General features: G+C 45.6%; 1 protein-coding gene across 1 annotated transcript in view; it reads right to left on the bottom strand.

The window, feature by feature from the left end:
- The window catches only part of F13a1 (coagulation factor XIII A chain), a 163024-nt gene that overhangs the window by 17427 nt on the left and 122932 nt on the right, over positions 1-22665 (bottom strand). Inside the window, exons 11-13 of the mRNA XM_006972773.4 lie at positions 20227-20380; positions 12188-12475; positions 5772-5932 (exon numbers count right to left, since the gene is read on the bottom strand). Of these exons, the coding sequence (XP_006972835.2) occupies positions 5772-5932; positions 12188-12475; positions 20227-20380 (603 nt within the window). The remainder of the gene's footprint in view (positions 1-5771; positions 5933-12187; positions 12476-20226; positions 20381-22665) is intronic.

Consider the following 22665-nt stretch of genomic DNA (forward strand, 5'->3'; position numbering starts at 1 on the left):
GAGGATAATATGGTTTGGATCTTAAATGACTCCCAAATGACTGAGGCTACAAGCATGAGCGGTGGCAGAGACATTAAGAATTAGGGCTTGTGGAAGAAATTTATGTCACTAGGGCTATGTCCTTGAAGGAGATACTAGGACTCTGGCCTCTTTCTCTCTTTCATGTCTTCCTGGATATTGTATTTCTCTGCCACATGTTCCTGTTATTAAGCAACATAAACAACTGATCACAGACTGGTGCTTTGAAACTGTGAGCTAGAAATCATCCTTTCCTCTCTTTAGTTGATATACTATTTGTCACACAGAGAAGGGAAAGTAGTCAGAGTTCCCAAGCCTTTAGCATAGGACTCAGGGATGATTAGAACATGATCTTTTTTTTTTTTTTAACTTGGCATTAGTGAAAAACTTGGACATTCTGCTCCCATAGAGCAAATGGAAGCTTTATCATCCCTCACCTAGTAACTGTTAAGTGGTTCAGGACACTGACTGCTCCCCAAGTGCTTCCCCCAATTTTAATTTGTCCTTTGAGACACAGGTGTGTAAGTCAGGATGCTGGGGAAGCAGGGACCTGGAACTCCCCTTAGCATTTTCCCTGCCTGACTTCAGAGATACACAGAGTCAGAGTTCTAGGAAAATGGCCTGGAAACCTCAGCAAGAATCATAGGTTTGCAATGAAAGGCTCTAGTTGGAACATAGCATTATGATCATTATTGGGACAAACCATGCTACTATCTGCTAGTATCTAGGGGAGGATGAAATCTGAACATGGGTTGAACCATGCCATACCTAGGCCAGGTAGGGAAGGGTTCCCTTCTCATAGGAGGTGAAACTTTCCACCAGGCTATGGGGCTTGGTGAGTGGATGGACTTGTCTCTCTTTCCCAGCCTGGATGGACACAGCCCATGTAGGTGTAAGTGCTGGATGAGATAGGGCCTTCCCTGAATTTTATTCAGGAGGTCAGCAGCGACACTTCCTATGTGACCTACTACTACCAGCCCCATTGTGGCTGTGAAGCTGTTATTAGCTCAGTGCCTTCTAGGTAGGGGTGTGGATCTGGAGGGCTGCCGTGGCACTGTGCATCCCTGCTTTTTCCCATAGTTGCTGCTGCCCATCTTGAGCATGAGAACTACTAGCCCTCCTTGTTGGGAACCAGAGAACCCCATTAGATTGCTGTCCCCATGCTGTGGGTCACAGTACTTAAACAAACTTGTGTGTCGTCTGAAGATCAACTTGTTTCTATCTGTGGCCCCTCTTCTCCAAAAGGCAGCTGCTCATTAACAATTAAAATGCTGGAGAGCGCCAGCCCCCGCCCCCCATCCCGACTTAAAGCAGCTTTTGACAATCAACACATGGGAAGGCAGAGAAAACTTCCAAGTCTGCTTTTAATAAAATATACTTTTCTCATCAAAATATTTTGATAGCACAGGAAAAGAGATGTATGCTCATTAAAGTTTAATGAGCATCTCCCCCTGCCGTTTTCCATATGAGGATCACACACCGTGACTCATGAGTGGTGGGTGCTGGGCACAGTTAAATAAGAACAAATTTAACTCAACCCAATTGCTATTGCCATGGGAATGAATTAAGCCTGATATGCCACCCATCAGGATTAAGAACCTGGCCACTGGCCCATGTGCTTTGGTGGATTGTGTGCTTAGATTCAGATGGGCAGATCCATTATTATGCCAGGTTGTCTAGATTCGCTCTGAAAAAGGAGATGGGAGAACAGCTGGATTCCAGCTTCCAGGCAGCTCCATTCCTAGGGTCAAACCAGAGAGTCCCAGAGGTCAATGCTTTGGGGCAAAGACTCTGTAGAGAAAGACAGGAGACCTCTTGAGAGGCAGAGTTGATCATGCTACAGACATGGTCATGAATTTCCATCAAAGCTTGGCTGTCCATGGAGTCAGTGACAAAGCTTTGTCCACACATTCTAGACTCAACTAAAAATGGGCCAACATGCTTTTCTGTGGTTATCCTTAGTCTTGCCTGGCTCCTGTGTGTCTCTATAGTGAGGCAGGGAAGACACACTTCCTCATGCCTTTCTCTAATATTTAGACTAATTTCTCTATCCATCTCTGCTGGGTAAATGATAACTGTTCGCTGAAGATAGCCTAGTCTTCTGGTCTAAATTCTTGATAATTCATTAAAGCTGCAATCTCCCCACTTTGTAACTCACAAGCCTTTCTGTTGATGCTGCCACCACTCCTGCTTCCTATAAAAGTCTCAGTGTGGGAATGATGTGGCCCAGAAGTCACACGTGTACCACAAAAGACATAGGGTAGAGGCTTCTGAACTTCCCTAGTCAGGTATGATCGTGAGACAGTCACTTATGAAGAGAAGCAACTATAGTAAGGGCCAGTGACAGATCAGGTGCTTATTGTGACTGCGTCATCAGACACCCTTGGCTCAGTCAACACAAAGATGCCATGTGTGGTGATATTGTACCCTAATAAAATTTGCCTGAAGATCAGAGAGACAAAGGAAAAAGACGCCTCTTACCTCTAGGATTCCTTAGCCTGGAAAGCTTTCCTCAGCCAAAAAACTTTAGTTCTCCTCACACCTTATATACCTTTCTCCATCCACTATATTACTTACTTCCTATTGCTGGGATTGAAGTCTTTTATCTGATCTTCAGATAAATTGTATTAGGGTGTACACAATATATCACCAAACCCATGATATGAGACTAGCTGTTGCCTTTCTTTTTTTTTTTTTTTTTTGGTTTTTCGAGACAGGGGTTCTCTGTGTAGCTTTGCGCCTTTCCTGGAACTCACTTGGTAGCCCAGGCTGGCCTCGAACTCACAGAGATCCGCCTGGCTCTGCCTCCCGTGTGCTGGGATTAAAGGCGTGCGCCACCACCGCCCGGCCGCTGTTGCCTTTCTTACCACAGTGGGAAAACAGACTCTGAGAGGCTCAGTAACTTGGTAGGGTTACATGGCATTGTATGGAGAAAATAGATAAATTGTTAAGGCTTGTCTGACAATACCTATTGGGAGATATTTGATTACACTGTGTAAAGATGTGTCACTATGATTGGTTTAATAAAAAGCTAAATGGCCAATAGCTAGGCAGGAGGTATAGGTGGGACTTCAGACAGAGAGAGCTCTGGGAAGAAGAAAGGGGGAATTATGAGCTGGACACAGAGGAAGCAAGACATGCAGGAGGAGAGGTAAATGCCACGAGCCACGTGGCAGCATGGAGATGAACAGAATTGGGTTCATTTAAGTTACAAGAGCTATTTAGAAATAAGCCTAGGCTAAGGCCAAGCTTTCATAGTTAATAAGTCTCTGTGTCTTTATTTGGGAGGTGGCTGGCAGGACAGAGAAAGACTCTTTAAGGACAAATGCCTTGCCTATGCTTTTTTCAGACAGGCTTAACACTGGACAGAATCAGAACTTCCTTTTCTCCCACCCTTCAGTCTCAGTCAGTGGCCTTGACTCTGAATCAGTTTCCTCCAGAACTAGCATCCCTGCTCCTGTCATGGAAACCAACCCAAACTAAATCCCAGCAACCCTGGTTCAAGTCCCACTCTGGTCTGTTATCTTGTGGAATGAGACATCTCTGATTCCGCCTTGGAGAGTTCAATTACTCTTAAAGAAACCTAGAAGATAGCTAAATAAATAAATAACCCTTCTAATTAATAATACCTAAAAAGATCAAAGATATCAGTTTCTTCCATGCACACAGTTTATTATCAGCGGTGCAATTAAATTCTATTTTGTGCTGTGGTCTGTGCACTTCACAGCTCAGAAAGGCTTCTCCTGAGAGCTTGGCAGGGACAAGCCATTGCTTCATAATGAGGTGAACAGGAGAGCTCTGCCTCTGGTGGGAAAGGCAGAGATCTGAGCATGGGCACAGGCCCTGCTTAGCATTCCCCCTGAGAGCAGCAAAAGATACCTTTGCTATGGGGCTGAGGGAGATCAGTGAGGCCCCGTCAGTGTGGGAAAGCCAGTGTGACTCTTGCTACTGTGGTCCCTGTTCCCTGAGCTACTGAATTCATTTTCTCATGGAAGGACAGCACTCCTGGAGCAATCCAAGTGACCGGTTTCCTGTTCAGCATTTGTTTCTGATTCTACCTACAGAGTTCTGATTCTCCCTCAGCCTATACATCCTCATTTACATTCTGCCTCTTAAGGCCTATTGTGCAGATAGTACCAGTCACAAGGGGTCTAATGGTAAGTGGCTGCAGTTAAAGAATAGAAGAGATATAATGACATAGACCTTCCTAGAGGTCGATGGCATGACATTCTCTTCCTTGGTGGGCCCTACATAACTTCGGGGTTGGGCGAGCTTCATCTTGGAGTGCTTCATGTACCATCTACAGAGATCCAGACTTTGAGAAATGGATGAGGCAGTTCTCATCCTGCTTCTGTAGCCAGGCTGCCAGGGTTGGAGACTCAGCCCTACCTCTGGATAGTTATGTGATCTTACACAAGTTTTACAGCCCTTTCTGTACCTCAGTTTTCTCACTTATAAAATGAAATGTTTGTACAGCTTATCTGGAGGAGTTATTGAAGCTGAAGTTATATATGTGATCTATACTTTGAGAGCAGTGGCTAGAGTCCAGTATTTGACCACACAGAGCAGCCATATTGAATGCTGCACAATAGTTATCAGCTTAAAAATGGTTCACAGTGCATGGTTCATAAGAATCAAGGTTGAGCTCTCATGTCTGCCCAGTGCCCTATCTCTGGGGTCACTTGGATTGTTTGATTACTTTAGGGGATTTCATGTTAGCAGGATCTATGCCAATTGCTCGGTCATTTCAAAGAAGAATGCTCTCCAGACACCAGGAAAAGGCCTCTAATCCCATACCCAGATGGCATAAAATGTCACTCTCCAAGGTGACCATTGAATGCTTGATTTCCTGCTTCCATGACAAGAAGATGTCTTGGGTAAGGCTATCTACTGATACCACCAGAAATTAGCCTATACTGCTGAGAAGCAGGTAAAACAGGCTCCCATATCTGTCTTCCAATTCCATCTCCCAAGCTTTCTTTACCAACACCCCTGAGTAATTTAAGAAGAAATTCTCTGTAGTACCTGAAGAGGCACAACTAAAGCCATCATCCAAGTGGGGAAAAGAAGCCACAGTGACAGAAGCCAGAAAATTGGTCATCTTGGTGTGTGGGGAGAACTGTAAACAGGAAAATGTAGGAAGGAACTTTCTGGAGAACTGGAAATCATCTCTATTTCCATTTGGCTGGTATTTATAGTGATATATATATCCAGCTATTGCTCTCCAGCTGTACACTTCAGCTTGTATATCCTACTGTACACAGTCACACCTCAGAGAGCGACATTACTGTCCAAAATGCAGGTGGGATAATGTTAGGTAGTTTGCAAGCCTGACCCACTTTATTCTGAAGACACAGAGAGTTCTCAGTCTCTGTCTCCATTACACATCTTTATCTTCCTCCACAAGTGTGTTTATACCGCAGGTTATATTTATATCTGCAGTCACATCGATATATTTAAGTAAGGAGAGAAGAGGAGTGTTACATGTACGTGACTATATATAGGATGGCTTGCTTCTTTCAAAGAACAGGAAGATCCTAGCTCCATTATGGTTTTGGAACCTCTCTCTCTCTCTCTCTCTCTCTCTCTCTCTCTCTCTCTCTCTCACACACACACACACACACACACACACACACACACACACACACACACACACAGAGAGAGAGAGAGAGAGAGAGAGAGAGAGAGAGAGAGAGAGGAGAATGACTGCCTAAGTATTTTGCCCCCTTTTCTGAGATTAGACGATCACTGACCTTGATGGTGACCTTGGGGATAGTCAGAACTGTGGACTTCTGCTTGGCCAGGACATCCCTGGTATCATTGACACGTGCTGTGACAAAGAAGTGCAGGAGACCCTGTTCCAGAAGGTGGCTCATGTACTCGCCTGCTTTGACAAGCACTTCCTTTTTCTTGGCTGGAAGGAGGAAAAAACAATAGGCTGCCATCAAGACCTGAGATGTGACAGGATCTGGCTTACTTGCTCTCTCATCCTCCCCACATTAGTACCCAAACTACAAGGAACACGGCAAAAGTCAGATACCAAGAATCAATCAGGGGTGAGCTCTCCCTGCCTCTAGGGTGAAGAAAGAAATACTCAGTGAAGTCTTACTAGAGAAAAGAGTTGTCAAGCTTTCCAAGCATTGCTTTTGCTGCTGTAAAATGGGAGGCCTAAACAGAGATATTGAAAGTGGAGCTTCAATCCTGACTGCTTTGACTTGGGCCAAGGCAATTCCAAGATGGCAGAAGAGGAACATGGAAGTCCAAGGTCGCCAAAGGCTTTCAAAGCCTCTCTCCTCTGTGATTTGGAAGACCTCTGTGTTGAAACATTGCTCTAGCTTTAGGGGCTGAGGGTAAGTCATGCAGGATGGCATGGAGGATGATGAGTGGCTTCACTCCCCTTCCAATCTCCATGGGAGCTGAGGATACAGAGTTGTATCTGTGGCCTAGGTCCATTTGCTCTGTGGCTTTATATCCCACAGCCCAGGATTCAAGACCCCAAAGGGTAGTTCTGCAGGTTGAACTGGGGTATGGTGCCTACTAATACTTCCAGAGACAGGTGTCTGTACTGTGCCATCAGCTGGCCGGGCCAGCAGGTAGATGCATGAGTCAGGCCTTCATCACCTCCAAGAGGGCACAGGCTCTACAAACAAACCATAGACCCACCATCTTGGTGCTCCATGCCTGGCTTTTGCCACAGGTTGTTCCCATGACTGGCAGTTTGAGATTGTTTCAACCCATTACAATGAGTGACAGTCTTGTTAGAGGGATGGAAAGCAGTCTGAGAGCAAGCACATACCAGGGTATAGCATAACATTTGACTGCCTCTGGAATGAGGGCCCCCTCATGTGGCTCATCGTGTGCGAGTGGGATACTCACACTCGGCTTACATCTATGACAACTTCCTGGTTCTGGAGTCTGAGAACCCAGTGGAGGGCCCTGTCTGGGCAGCATTCTCTGTGGCTTTCTTTTTACAGCATGGAGGTTCTTGGGCTACCTCTAGCTTTCTAATAGAGTTCTAATCTTGCCTCTATATTCTTATATCAGGGAACACTGTAAACCTACCCTACTGGCTCTCATCCAGTCTTATATAGTCTTACACTCTCATACAGTCTTGGGGACAGGGGTTCAGACAGCAGTCCCTCCCTCCTCTCCCCACCTCTCTCTTTCCTTGTTTTCCTTCCATGTGCTGAGAATTGATCGCAGAGGCTCAGACATGCTAAACATGGCATGCTACCACTGAGCTACACAATCAAGCCCAAACAGTTTGACCTTGCATGTGGCATGGTTGGGAAACATGACTTTAATAGTCGGGAGCCCCTGAAAAAATTAAAAGCCTGGGTTCTAAGTGGAAGGGACAGTGCTGGCACCCCATTCTGGCCTACAGAACTGCACCAGCAGCTGGTCAGTGCTACGTGTTCTCTGGCCACTACCCTCTGACCAGGATCTGCATTTAGAGTGATCTCAGGTGTGATAAGGGCTCTACAACTAGCTTGTTTAGCTTGTCTCCTGAAATTATGCCATTCCATTTACAACCTAGTCTTTGAAGGAATACCCTGGCTTGACCTTGGCACTTGAACTCTTCCTTTCTGAATACGGTCTCCTTTGATCCTATAGCTGGATTCTTCCTCTTTGGCCCTCCTGCAATAGAATGCTTGTATGAGTAGGACTCTAAATTCTCTTTATCATATATAAACTCAAACAAGCACATGTCTTTTATACACTATACATAGATGGTGCATTTTGTGTCCCCCCCCCCCCCCGCAGTGTTTCCATGGATAGTAATAAACAGTGGTTTTCTCCTGGCTTTTCTTGGGGGAAAGAATTTGACTATTAGGTTTCCTTGGGGTAGCAGGATTTGTCCATCTTTTCTGTACCTATCTTTGCAGAGGCTCTTATCACCACTTACAGTCTCAGTCTCAGGGCTCACTTCTTCTTGGAGGCAGACCATTCCCTCAATCACAGCACTGAGGAAATGGGGATGTGCTTCAGAGCCCCAGAGAACAGTGCTCCTGAAATAGTCTGTTATATAAGTGCCGTGTGTTTTGCTGCTGCACAAGAAATTGTTCTAGATAAAGTTTATTAAACGTGGCAAGAGAAGGAGGAATAGATTTTCACTGTATGAGTGGTAGATATGGGAGGCTGCCAACATCATTTACGGTGTCTGGGGAAAGCCAAGGGAGACACAGGCTGGAGCTGCCTCATCTCTTCCAAAAAGCAAAGAAAACTAAATATAGCCAAGTGACAATGATAGCACCTTTGAAGGTTCTGGGTGGCTTAAGTTATTCAAATCTCCCAAGCTGACTCTAGCCCACACATTCCCTTTAATCACCAATCTGAAAAGTCTGCCTCCCATTCTACATAGGAAACTTTATTTGCAATAGAGGCACCTAAGAATGCTTGATTAAGGGCAGAGGTATGTGATTTTGCAAAAGACTGGGATATACTTCAGATTGCAGCATGCGTTTTATGGCATGCAGTTGATGCCACCTAGTTTCATTAATTAGTAAATTAGCAAATGAAGAGCGAGGTTCTAATTTCATTGAAATTATCTGGGATAAGCACTGGGTGCTCTGAGTGGGTGGAGCTATATTAAAATCGACTTGGGCTTAGGTTTGGTCCCTACATGAATGACTCTGTAGAATAATGTATTACTTCATTCTAGTTCATAAACTCATGTAAAGCCATCCCCCATTTTTAATTTTTTAAGGGGGAAGGACTTATTTTGGCTTATGATTTGAGGGCATACAGTCCACCATCATGGGGCCGGCCTGGGAGTGGGAGCATGAGGCTGCAGTGGCTGGTCATAGTGACTCTGAAGTCAGGGAATGACTTCAGTTCATCCTTTAATGGGGTTAAGGAGAGAAGGAAGAAGATTGACAGAGTGTTTGTGAGGTTGGAAAGGGGCTGTGCTCTATTTCTGGTGTAGGGAGATATGATGGATTATAGACAGTTTCACTCAGGGCTCAAGTTTACACCCATTGGCTCAATGTCCTTGCCCAATGGGGAATCTAAGTTCTGTCATCTTCATGGCCTTGACCATATGATCTCAGCCTGAGTTTCCTGCTATGTTAGGAGGTAGCAGGAATGTGGAGGCACTTCACACCTGTCACTCATTTCTTCCTCTCACTGCATAGGCCCATCAGGTGGCCTCTATCTTCAGAACATGTTTAGATTGCCTTGCTCTTATCGCTGTCAACACAACCCTATCACCACATTTCAGCTGAATGATGGTTATAGCATCCTAACTGGTCTCCAAGGTCCATTCTTGCTTCTGTGGGTCTCTTCTCAACACAGCAGCCAATGAGAGCTTTCTTATTCTTTAATTTAGAAAATTATCACTGTGCGTTTGTGTGGGGGCACAGGCATACCATAGCATGTGAGTGGAGATCATAAGACAAGGTTCAGAAGTTGGATCTCTCCTTCCACCATGCAAGGGATGGAACTCAGGTTGCCAGGCTTGGTGGCAAGTGCCCTTACTTCCTAAGCCATCTCGCCAGCCTCAGTATGGTCCCAAGTTAGGTCATGCTCAAAGCCTTCAAAGGAAACGTCAATTGGAAATAAAGCCAAAGTTTGTACAGGGGCTGACATTCATTATAAGATTTAAGCCCATCAATTTCCATTGGTTGCTTTTCTTCCTAGTTGAGTCTGTTTTTGCTGCACCAAGTTACAGAGGCTTGGAAATAGGTTCAGTTGTCTCATAACATTAGTGGGTGGGGCATCCCAACAGCATGGTGCTGGCATAAGAGAAAGAGAACTGGCCATGTGCACAAGGGCCCTGCTTGCAAAGCAGCCTTGCTTTATAATAAGCTGCTCTCCCAGGAACTGACTCACTTCACAGACCAGTACCAACTCCTTTGAAGGTCAGTTTGGCCCACAGCTCCTAAGTATCTGCCACACGGTTCTGCCTTTTAAAGGCTCCACCTCCTCCTATCATCAGTCATCACACTGAGGACCAAGCAACACACAAACAAGAATGGCCCTTCATCCTTCCTCGCTTCGCACTGAGCACACTAGACAACTTATGACACCAATGGCTTCTTCTGGCAGGAATTCCCTCTGTCAGGTCTCTGTTCAACACCATTCTATGAGATAGATTTTTATGTTGTTGTTGTTGTGACCTTCAGGGCCAGCATGCCTCTCCCTCTTAATGTGCTTTGTATTTTCCTATCATACATATAAGCAGATGATGCACTTGCTTAGCTTGCTTGGTTGTTTATTGCCTCGCTCCTTTACAAGACCAGAAACTCCACAAAGATGTGCGCTCCCCTGTGTCCAGCACATGTGAGAGCCTGGGTGCTCCACTTTGCGTTCTGTGGCTGTGTTAAAAACACCACAGCCAAAAGCAGCTTAAGGAGGAAAGGGATATTTGGCCACAGTGGAGGGCAGCTAAGACAGGAGCTCAACCGAGGAGCCTGGAGGTAGAGACTGGAGCAGAGACCACGAAGGAGCGCTGCTTACTGGCTTACTTCCTCTGCTTAGGAGCCAGCTTTCTTACACAATCCAGGACTAGCAACCCATGGGTGGCACCCTGCACAGTGGGCTGGGCCCTCCTACCTTAAATAGCAACCAAGAAAATGCCCCACAGACACGCTCACAGGCCAAACTGACGGAAACAACTCCTCCACCGAGGTTGCCTCTTCCCAGCTATATCTAACTGACAAGCACGGTTAGCCTTGCAGGGAAGGGGCTAACAGTCCTGTAGTGCCTGTATCACTCCCATATACAAGTGACGGGGGAGACCCTGGATGGCCCAGGCAACCTGCCCGGGACACACACCTAGAGGGCCTGTTCCCTGTGAGCACGAGAGCTTTCCCCTTCGGTCCTTCATGCTGACTTCCTTTTGAGTGAGAAGCCTTTCCTCCCCCTTGGTGGGGAAGCGGGGGCAAATCTTCTAGTTTCCATAGAAAATGCCATGGTGATTTCTTCACTGCTGGCTACATCACCCAACCTAGGAACACTTATCTCCTTCAATTTGGGTTTCTTGGAATCCGAATTTTCAGGAGCAGTTTTTCATTTTCTCTGGGAGGCACATCTCTGGAGGTACAGAGCTTAGGCAGCTACAGCATCTAGGGAGCTCGGGAACAACAGAGATGTGCGATGGGCTGGTTGGTTGGGTGTGGCCTGCTTGCCTGTCCCTGCCTTAGGAGCAGTATTGCTTCTGTACTCCCTTTCTTCTCTTTTTCCTACCACGTGTCAGGTCCAGAGACCCAGTGCCCCAGATTGTCAAGTCCTTTCTAGTTCTCTCTGACTCAGCTCTCTGCCTACAGAAGTTTTCTTTAGGGGCTAAATATTGAGCCCACCTAACACCCCCAGGAAAAATGAGACCACTCAAAACTGCAATCCCCCAATGCAGGCTTCAGCGTGTCCATCCTGCCCTGCTTCAAATATCCTGAATGCTTATGGTGATGAAACAGCTCAGACAGATATATGGGAGGCAGGGGGGAATGGACATGAAAGAGAACCCACTAGGGATGGCTCTGTGCAGACTTTGGGTTGGTACCCTGTATCTCTCAGGCTCCCTCTCCCAGTGGTTGTCCCTGGATAAGGCTGCTCAGTTATAAAAAAAACAGCTATGGAGGGAGGAGCTGGGCATGGCCCAGTGGATAAAGCTTTTGCCATAAAGCCAGGACCAGAGTCTAGACCTCTAGCACCCATGTTAGAGCTGGGCAGGCATGGTAGCTGCCTGTAACTGCAAGCAGAGAGAGGATCCCGGGCACAATAAGGGTACCTAGGGTAGGCAGGATTGGTGAGCTACAGGTTCAGTGGGAGACTCTGCCTCAATATATATGGTGCAGAGGAATCACAGAAGATGCCTTAGGTTGATATAGTCTATGTGGCAAGTTAAGATCTCAGATGTACATTCTGTTTCAGAAGATTTGTTTGGAGCCTAATGCTTGGAATGCTGGTGGTTCTGTGGGTTCATGGGCCACACTCTAGATACCAAGAGGTTAGGTTCATTTAATTCTCCAGTTCATGGGGCTCTAGACTTAGAAGGTTTCAGCATTTGTTTCTGTTCATGAGACACAAAGATGAAAGATTGGAGGTTTTCTAACCTCCCCTCTTAATGTGTCCCCCAATAGTAGGATCTAGTGAGAACCAGAGAGCTCTGACAGTGTTGACAGTGAGATAGAGACAGGTCCTGGAGAAACCAACAAATTTGTTAGCTTACAGGAAAAGGGCTCCAGTGTCATTTCAAACGCCTCATTCTTGAATTCTTTCTTGGAGACCCCAGTGTAGAATGTGATGTTGCCCGAAAGATAAGCCAAGATGGTGTACGGGTTGGCGCTATTGTTCTGGAAGGTGATGGTGACCTTGAAGTCCTTTCCCAGCACAGCGTTTTCCACCTCAAAGTCCATGTCCACATCAGACCTTGGTTTGACAACACCTTCAGTGTTGAGGGCCTTTTTGGCTCCGTACATCAGGGCGGTTTCAAGGGCCAGTCTCTCTTCTTCTTGACCTAGAAGAGATGCACAGATAAAGACAAAGAGAGGGAAATAACACTCCATTGAGAAAACACTGACCAAAAATCACTCTGCGACACCCTTGCTGATGGCCCCTGAAAGCCCATTAACCTTTCTGGGAGGTAAGTGCAATCACCACCACTGTGTTAAGTTCCGCAAAACCTAGTTTCCACATAGGTAGTGGCTACCCAGGCTGCCAGGACACTTGGTGGCTGGGCAAGAAATATCTGTTATGAGGGTCCCTTAGTATCCGTGGTCAACTCTCTGGAGTCATTATTTCTGGGCTTGGCAGGTGCCAATTTGCTTCCCTCCCTAAGTCCCAGCCATGGAGTTCAAATTTAGGGTTCTCTAAGCAAAGATGTTGGAGGCAGTGGTCAGTTGCTATCCCACCTCCTGCCATGGATGCTTCCTTCAGCCCATAGAATTCCCTGCACCCAAACAGGATGTGTCCCCCTCAATCATCCTTCCACTTAATCCTTTCCATTAGCTCTTTCTTATGCTGACTTTGGGGCTGGGAGGGGTCCTTCCATGTCCTTCTATACCTCCAGCAGTGCCCACCAACCCCAAAAGTGCACTACTTCAAGGCACTAGGCTCTGACAAGTTATTAAGCTCCCCCTGCCCAAGGTCAGACCCCTGGAGGAAGTGTGATTCAACCTGCTGAAAGGGCACAGCTTTCCTGAGCTCACAAAGGTGTGGAGGAGAATCCCTACAGCTTTGTTACCTCAAGATCTCCCAGTTGCCTCTCAGTGAGCCCGGAGTTTTGAGGTACCACAGTTGGAATGCCATTCTATTGTAACACAATCTGCAGGGTAGGTACTGATTGAGCAAAATGTCTTCTGGTGAGTTTCTGGAAGGGTGGTGGTATGGAGGGGAGCAAGAAAGAGAAAGGATGTGCTCTATGAGGAAGAAGGAGGGAAAGTGGAGAAGGAAAGAGGAAGGGGAGACAAGCATGGTAGTGTGCATCTGTAATCTTCACACTTGAGAGGCTGAATACAGTTCAGGAGCCAACCTAGGCTACCTAGTGAGATCTTGCTTCAAAAACCAAAGCCTGGGGATACAGCTCAGTGAAAGAACACTTGTCTAGTATGAACAAGGTACTGAGTTCCCTACCCAGCTCTTCAAGCACACACACATACACACACACACACACACACGAGAGAGAGAGAGAGAGAGAGAGAGAGAGAGAGAGAGAGAGAGAGAGAGAGAGAGAGAGAGATGGGGCAGAGACACATAGATGGAACATGCTAACACAGACAACGAGAGAGAAAAGCAGAGACAGAGAAGAGAAATAAATAGTATAACCAGGCGGGGAAGCAGGAAAAGGGACATAAGAGTGGCTTCAGAGAAGCTGTGCTCAGACCCCGACTACCCAACAAGGTGTAGACGAATGGTACTTGCAAAGTTTGGATAAAGTACTTGGCTACAAGGGCAGGCTGTTGGAAGTACAGAAGATGGCTGGCCCTTTTCTTTTCTATCCTAAGCATCTCTGTATACAGATTCTTTCATGGTGGAGGACAGAGATGAAAGATGGAGGCAAATTCTTTGGCTTATGAAAGTTAGGTATGAGGATGGCTGGTGGGTAAAAGATCACTTTAAGATAAGAACATTGGCTTTTCCAATCATGCTAACTTAGAGATGTTATCTTCTACTACACCAAGAATTAGGTTGGAAAATAATAATTGAATTCAATGATGGTGAAGAGGCCAGTAGATGTTATTGACTATCACTAAATGCTAATTATGCAGCAGGCCATGGGATGGGTGCTTGCGTGCAGCAGTTCTGTTAATCCTCACAACAACTACAATCTAGGCAATATGAACACCACCAGTGATACAAAGGAACATACATCACAGGTGTATTAGGTGGATCAGAGGGAATAGGTGTGTAATAAATGGAAACTAGTCTGGAAGGGCAGAGAAAAAACAATAGGTATTGTATACATTTTGTGTGTGTGTGTGTGTGTGTGTGTGTGTGTGTGTGTGTGTGTATTTGCTATAAACTTCTCTGTCAAGCTTACAAGAACATGCCAGAGACAATAGGTCTAGAACCAGAATTGGTGCAGGCACACGTTCATAGAGTCACCAGAGGAAGACAGGAAGGGAGGATGGGGAAGGCCAGCCATGGAAGTTCAATAAACTACTTTAGCAGCGATCAACTGGCAAACAGGTCCACGAGAAGGAGGGCATTAACAATTATCACTTTGGATGGGGGCCAAATACACATTTAGGCAAAACACAGGAAGCCCATTGGAGCAGCAGGCAAAGCACCAGAGAGGAGCTGCCCCAGGAGAGAGGAACTGAGCTGACCCAGGTGAGAAAGGGGCAAAGAGAGGTTTGTGTTGTGAGCTATGTGACAGGCTGTCCCAGGGGTGCAACCTGGATCCTCCTCCTGCCCCCTGGGAGCAGGGCAGTTGCAGGCTGGCAGAGGCTGTTCCAGGTAGGGGAGATTGGCAAAGTTTTGTCAAGGCCTAAGCGAGTCATTCCCGATTCCCAGAAGCTCCAATCTGTGTTCTGGTGTTGGGGCACCAGTAACAGGTTCTCTAGAGCTGGCCTCTGCTTTCTGAGATGCCTCTGTGTTCTGCAGGAGCAAGGTTAAATCACCATCCTGGGAACTAGGGTGTTAAGGAGCCCTTTTGTGTTGGATGAAGCTTCCTCTCACTGTCATGGTCTTAGTTTCCACGTGCTCTCCTCCATGTTTCTCCCATTACTTTGTGAATGTAGTCCAGACCCCAGCCCTCACACTAACATGTTTATGCTTTTCTTTTCTTTTCATTGGTACAGTTCTTGCCCTGTGTGACATCACACCTTCCTTACTGGAACACAGACTCCAGGAGGGCTAGGATGCTGTCTGTCTTGTCCACCTCTGTATCACTAGGACCAAGTCCTGACAGGCCCTGAGGATCTGGAGGAGGGGGGCTTGCAGATAATGCTGCTTTCAGCACAAGGCAGAACTTTTTGTCTCTACAACCACTGCTGTGGAGTGCACCCAGGTTAGCTGACCTGCAGGAGCAAGACCCCTGTGACCAACCTCTTTGGCTGTTTCACAACCCTGGAGTCCTGAGGACAGACAGACATTGGACACTGTGCTAGGCACTATTAAGAAAAAGTCCTTCAGGGAAAGAGAGAGAGAGTCCTTCACTCAAGGGTACAGAGGGATGAGTGAAGATCTATCACAATATAGATTTTTGGATCACAGATGCTGTCATATGGAACCTGGAGACATGAAATACCCCTAGCTTGCCTGGGTGGCACAGGAGCCCTCTTTTCAGCACGGTGAGCAAAGACAGGAGGTCACACAAGAGCCTGGCTATAAGGAGGAAGTGACAGCGTTTCATCTGGCTGCCGATCATCTGTAGATGATCAGACAGCATAGCAAGAAGACCAAAATGTCACCTAGCAAGGCTTTGTGGGTTATTCCTGGAATGTTCTGCAAGCAGTGGGAAGACAGGAGGCTGTTTTCCCTGCTTTGGTGGGCTCAGACTTACATGTCATGGAGTACCGCTTTTGTGGAGAGAAGGGGTTACACTGAGGAGGGGTGGTAAGCTACAGCTAAGGCTCCAGCAGAAACAGTCATAGTCTGAAATTCTCTAAGCACTTTGGTAGCAGTGGAAGCATGACTATTAGAAAGGGAAACTAACTCTCATCGGACCCTCAGCATCAATCAGGCTCTGTGCTAAGGATTCCTACATGACTATGGAACCAGAGAGAAAAGGTGCACTTGGATTTGCCACCTCATTATCAGGTAGCTAAATTTGGGTGCATAGTGGTTGTATTCATTAGAGTAGAAAGTGAAGAATGAATGGACAGGACAAGGTGGGGGGAGAGACAGGGAGTGGAATGTGGGAATATTTGGCTTCAGGTTTCTGTGGCACACTCACCTAAGGCCTGTGGTGAGATGCAGACTTGGAAGTGATCACTGCATCTGTGAGACTCAATCATGGGTATCCAGGAAGAACATAAATTTGGTAGGCATGAAACCCACAAAGGGTAGCCAAAATCAAGGGCATTCAGAGGGGACTGGGGAAAGAAAGGCAAGCTTAGTGTTGTGGAAGACAGGAAACACAAGGGGTGTAGGTGCGGTGGAACCGTGAGAGAGTTCTATCATAGAAAGCCAAGGAAGGATGAACACCACCAGGAAGCTAGGCAGGGAAGCGGGATGGCACCTGTGGACACTCATCACGCACGCCGCTGTGCAGCTAAGAGCAGCTTCAAGGGTGTTCTGTTCACAGATGGGGCCCAGTGGGACAGGGATGGACAGGAAAGGAACAGACTAGATAAAATTTCCTCCAGGTCTCTCAAGATGGTGGCTGGCAGATAAGGAAGAACACAGAATGGGCTTGTGCAGAAAGGAATACAGTGTTGCAAACAGTTTTGTTTAGAGAAATAACTGAATATAGGAGATGCCTAATTGCTTATTGGAGTGAGTGGGTGAGTGAGGGAGAGAGAGAGAGAGAGAGAGAGAGAGAGAGAGAGAGAGAGAAACAGCTGGAGTAGAGGTTGAAGTAGAGAGAGAACAGGTCCAAATACATAACAAAAGAGGACATATTGCCACAGAACACTTTTCAGAATTCTGGTTTTCAAAGCTTTAACATTTTTTAATCTTACATTTCAAAAAAAGTTAAAGTTGGTATTAAGTTTTAGTGGAAGTGAAAAATAATCTCCTCACAACTAAATTATAGATCAGCACATTCCTGCATCTAGTGTAACTTCTTTTCTGTCCTCACTCATCTCCATAGATATAGATACAGTATCCATCCTTAGTATATGTAGATTCAAAGACATTATAGAAGATGTACCATAAGAGTCAGGGTGGCCTTTTAGGAGCCCAGTGCTGGTTGTGTGACACCTTGCACAGCCTTGGTGCAGTGGGGAGGGGCTTGGAGTAGCCTAGGCTCAGTGTGCTGGGCTCTGCTGACTCCCCTTGAGAGACCTTGATTTGAGGGATGTGGGGATGTGGGGTGGCTTGGGAGAGAGGGCTCGGGGGGTGGGAGGAGGGAGGAGATGGGATCTGTGGGTGGTATGTAGAGTGAGTAGAAAATTTCTTACTAAAGAAAAATGAAAAAAACAAAACAATCAGAGTGGCCGAGCCACAGGCAAGAGCAATCACTGCTGGCTTTTATTGTATGCCTAGAACAGACATCAATAATCAACCCCTCTCTCCAGGACATGCTTATGAATTCCCCAGAGTGCCAGAACAGCATTCCTCTGGGATGTTTGCCCAGTTAGGAGGTGAAGTGTGTGTGCCATCCTTGATGAAGAGATGAATTCTCCACTTGGGACCAAATCTTAGCCCAGAAAGTGGTTGAAATGTTTCTTACAACTAACCATGTGTTAGGAGTTCTAGTTGGTTCAAAACACCTACCACCCTTTCTCCGGGTCTCACCTTGCTGAGGAGTGGCTCTGGACCTCAGAAGTCTCCCCCATAGAGAGCTGGGCATTGTGTTTTAACATTCGGACATCACAGGTCAAGCCTGAACTTCTCTCTCGCAGACAGGTGTGTGTCTTCCTCTCTTACCCTCCAATCCTGCCCCATTCCTAATTGGTCCCCACTGTTACCTTGGAGGTGACAGTTAATGGTGACCAGGCTCTGCTGCATGCTTTTATCTCTTGCCAGTAGTTTTTACTGCTGCTTTCATCTCACATCTGGTCCCATGGCTAAGCACTGCTCACAGGCGAGGGTGAGCTCATCTCTCATGCACTCAGCCATCTACTATCTCATCAGCAGAAAAGAAAAGCACTTCACACTGTCATTCTGCTCTATCCGTTTTCATGAACAATTCTTTCCCTGGCACAATTTGAAATACTTATTTACTATTCGGATAAGAGTTTTGGTGGTGCTGGGACTCGAACCAGGCAAGTGCTGTATTGCTGAGCCCAGAATTGGGGTTTCAGTCACACTGAACACAGTAGGCACTAATTCAGCGTGTTGAACAAGTGGATACATCATGACCTCATGGCATTTAGGGGGCCAGTCTATCAGATTGGGACCAAATGAATTGTTCCATCAGTTCTGCTCAGACATCAGTATGGCACAGACACAGGTCTGTGTCATCAGTACTGTGAGCATTTCAGGGCCCTTTCTGGTTGGGTGTCCTTCTTCACACTTGGGTCACCTGCCTACCCCATGTCACAGCCCCTCCTTCTGGCACGGCAAAGACTGGACTCTGCTTTGCTCCACAGCAAGCCAGACAGTAGGTCTGGGGGTCCCCAGCTCCATGCAATTGTGATGTGTGGTTTAGAGCAGGCTTCTGAGTGGCTGCAAGGGATCCACCTGGTTCTTCCACATTCTCTAAGAAGTTTCCCTTTTGCTTTTTCAAATCCTTTTCTTTGCATCTCAGTAAGAGAGTGCATTGCTTGCTTGTGTGGTTTCATTGTGTTTATATTGCTTTTAACTTCCCTTCTAGAGAAAAGTCAAAACACCTAGAGGAGGGAGAGAGGTTTTCTTTTGTGTGTTTATGTTGTGCAGTGGATGACAACCAAATGCAGAGATGGAACCATTTCAGAAAAACTGAAAATTCACGAGTTCAAATGACAAAACTTCTAAACTTCAACACTGCACACCTGTCTCAGTTCAGCGGGCTTTGTCTTTATAATGCAAATTGTTTTTGTAAATAAGAGCGCGAAGGCAGTATAAAACATTTAAAACAAACCCTGTACACATTAGCACTTTAGGAATGCCAATGAATATTTAGCATATGCTAACTAGTCATAATTTTTATCCATTCACTAAAATAAATGCCACTTTTGAGAATCTCTGGAGGTGAACCATTTCCAAAAGATATTGTATCTTTCTGCTCTCAAAACAACCAGCACTGCCACCCAGCTGGCACTGGGCATTCTAAGCTAGATGGGGTAGGGAGGCCCGCAGCACCCTAAACATCCAGCGCCGTTTCACATTCCCTGTCTTTGAGTATGGTTCCACGGCCTGGAACACCCCCACCCAAGCCCCATCCTTCCACCCTCCTACGCCCATCCTCCCCAGCCCCCGCCCCGCCCCGCCCCACCATCCAGTTCTTTTTAAATGAGTTCTTTTCCTAAGCCTCGCTTCTTTGGACTATCTTGATAGGACTGTGTTCCTATTTCCACAGTTTCTCTATATAATGATTCTACCTCTTGTGTGGGGACAGAAACTTCGTCCTGTTCACTGTTAGGATTGTGGAGATAGTATTGATTGGGAGATAATTGAACACAATAGCACCATTTGACACCATCCTATACAATAAAAGTTAACAACCCTCCATCAAAACATTACTTTGTAATTGAAACCGGCCCTCAACCCAATTGGCCTACATTAGTGAGACTGCACTATCTTATCAATCTATCATATGCATCAGGTTTCCATGGCAACCTAATGAAATAATATGTTAAAAATAATTTGTGAAGTACTCAATAAAATGTGAAGCAGTGACTTAAATTTTTATTATTTAGCTAAATTGATATAATACAGATAGTGTAATGTAATGGGATTACTTATAATTATGGTCCATAGGAGCAAGAATACATTCTATAGTCCACTAAATGGAATTTGAAAACTCACTTCACAAGCCATGTGAAGGGAATTCTGCTCAAAACAAGCAACCAAAATAATGAAGAACTGTGGGTGTCTGTTGCTTGTGAGAGTTTATGTTTCTGCCCTTAATACCAGATGCTGCAAATGCCAGGGCATTCTCTAGAACATATTTCATCTTGACAGTGAATAAGTACTAAATGGAATTGGGAAAAAATATATTTGGTTGTAGTAAATTACCTTCTTGAAATTTGTAAGTATCAGTGATATCCTGCATGCCATCTCCTCCAATTTGTTTGGTCACAATTAATTTCCCAATGTGGGTGGCATCTACGGCTTCTACCACATGAGTACCATCTTTCTTAGCTGTAATGTAAACAAGATCGCTGTTGACCTGGAAACAGGAGAGGGGAACATTAGCCATCATCAAATGTTTTTGTTACTAATTACAATATTCCCAATAGCTAAAACATGTAATTAACATGGATGCTCACCAGTGCATGAACAGGTAAAAAAAAATGTGGTACCCATACACAAGGAATGTATTATTTAGCCCCAAAATGTATAAAACCCTGTCATTGTAGTAGTACAGGTAGTACTAGAAGATGTTATGTTAAGCGAAACAAGCCAGATATGGAAAGACAAATACCACACGTTCTCACTTATTTGTGGAAACTGAAATGCTGATCTTGAAGAAGAGAATGGAACAGGGGTTATTAGAGACAAGCAAGTGAAGGAAAGGGCATGAAAAATGTTCAGTCAGGGGCAACACAATACAGTTGGAGTAATGAAATTCCTTCTGATTTTCCTATGGCAGCGGTTAATACAATCTGTGATACACATTTAAATGTTGAGAAGAGAAGAAAGTTCCCAGTACATAAAATGACTGAAGAGCTGGGATTAATATCATTTGACATCACACATTGCCATCTCAAACCACATAGAGATGCACAAACATCATGTCTCAATTAGGAAAAAACAAAGCAAATTTCTTGTCTCCAAAATCGTTCATGTTCGTATTGTAGACATTCAGACCCTAGACTTGGTGTGTTCCTTTCTTCAACTGAAGTCAAGCCAGCAGGCGAGCTCCTTTTAGAAACCTTCTGGGGCCAGAGATATGGCTCTGCCAGCAAAAGTGCTTGCCACTCAAGCCAGACCACCTGAGTCTGATTCTCAGATCCCATGTAAAGATGCCAGGACAGAACCAATTCCACAGAATCCTCTGATTGCCATATACTTGCCATGGCATGCCTATGTCCTCACCCTCATCTCTGTCTGTCTCTCTCACATACATATACAAACAAATAAATAAATAGATAAAAATAAATGGCTAAATAAAGAAAGAATTTAAAAAGTTCTGAAGAGGAATCCTCTTTGGATCAGTCATGAATGAAGGGAGAACATCTGAGGCAGGCGTTATCGGTTGTCTCATCATCGGACATTTCTTTCTTTCTTTTCCTTTCTCTTCTGGTAAATTCAACCCTGTTTGGGGAAACTGGAAGCATGGTGCTCACTTCTTACTTTCCCGGATGCTGCTAAATCAGCAAAGGCTGTGTAATCTATTTGTAGGAGGGAAGGAAGTCAGGTAAGTGGCTTCCTGGGAAGAACTCTGACCTCTAACAAAAGGAGAGAGGGACATGGCAGAGTCTGCCCTCCTCAGACACTCCTTAGATGGCTTCCTGGGGAGTGACATACTGCCTAGAGCTGTTGTCTACCCCGGACAGTGAAGAAAAGCTTGGTCAGACACAAGAAACTTGCTGGCCCCATGAGCCATTCAGAGGGACCAAGCTTGGACTGCCAACTTCAGGATTTCTTAAATAAGAATAAATTCTTGTCTGTTTCAGTCATATTAACTGTGTTACTTGTAGCAAAACATATTTTAATCGAAAACTATAATTAAACCACCCAGGAGGAACTTAGACAATTTCTGGTGATTCAGCATCTAAACTAGGCTGTTAGTAGAAACTGGAGACAGTGATGAATCCTGGGATGAAGCTGAACCCACGCTCTTCCAAGGTTCTGTGTCCCATTGTGCTTTCTAGAGGCGGTGACACATGTGTCTGAAAGCTGATTTCCCAGGCCCCTGTTGGGGTGCTCAGACTCTCTGTTTTGGAGTTCTGTTTATTACCAGGGCATCACGTGGGAAACAGAAACACTGCCAACGGTCATGGGTGTAGTTAGTGGATGTTTTCCCAGCCCCTCCCAGCTTAGCTCCTGCTCCTTTAAGTGAGGTAATAAAAGCACCTTCCTCACAGGATTACTGGCAGAATTAACTGAAATAAAATGCACGTGAACTACTTACCATAGTGCCTGGCATCGAGGTAACACTCAGTAAATGTTATCGATAATTATGTATTATTTAATAGCTTTCTCAGATAGTGTCCAAAGTGCCAGAGCCCTAATGTTGAGCAAAATAGATCTGGTCCTTCCATTTCAGAGTTGACACTGTGATAGGGGAGACTGGGGAGTTGGAATCATCTGAGTGTGTGTGGGAGACTTATAAACAGGTAGATGTCTTAGTAAGGAGGCTTGGGTGGCATTCTAAATATATTATATTTTAAAGTGGTCTCAGATGATCCTAGTGAGTATCCAGGCCTGAGAACTTCCAGAATACAGTGCAATAAGCAACTCCACAGTTCTTTGAGGGTGCATGGAGTAGTGTGGAGCTGGCCAGAGAGT

The sequence above is a fragment of the Peromyscus maniculatus genome, chromosome 5, assembly GCF_049852395.1.
Source record: "Peromyscus maniculatus bairdii isolate BWxNUB_F1_BW_parent chromosome 5, HU_Pman_BW_mat_3.1, whole genome shotgun sequence".
NCBI classification, from domain to species: Eukaryota; Metazoa; Chordata; class Mammalia; order Rodentia; family Cricetidae; genus Peromyscus; species Peromyscus maniculatus.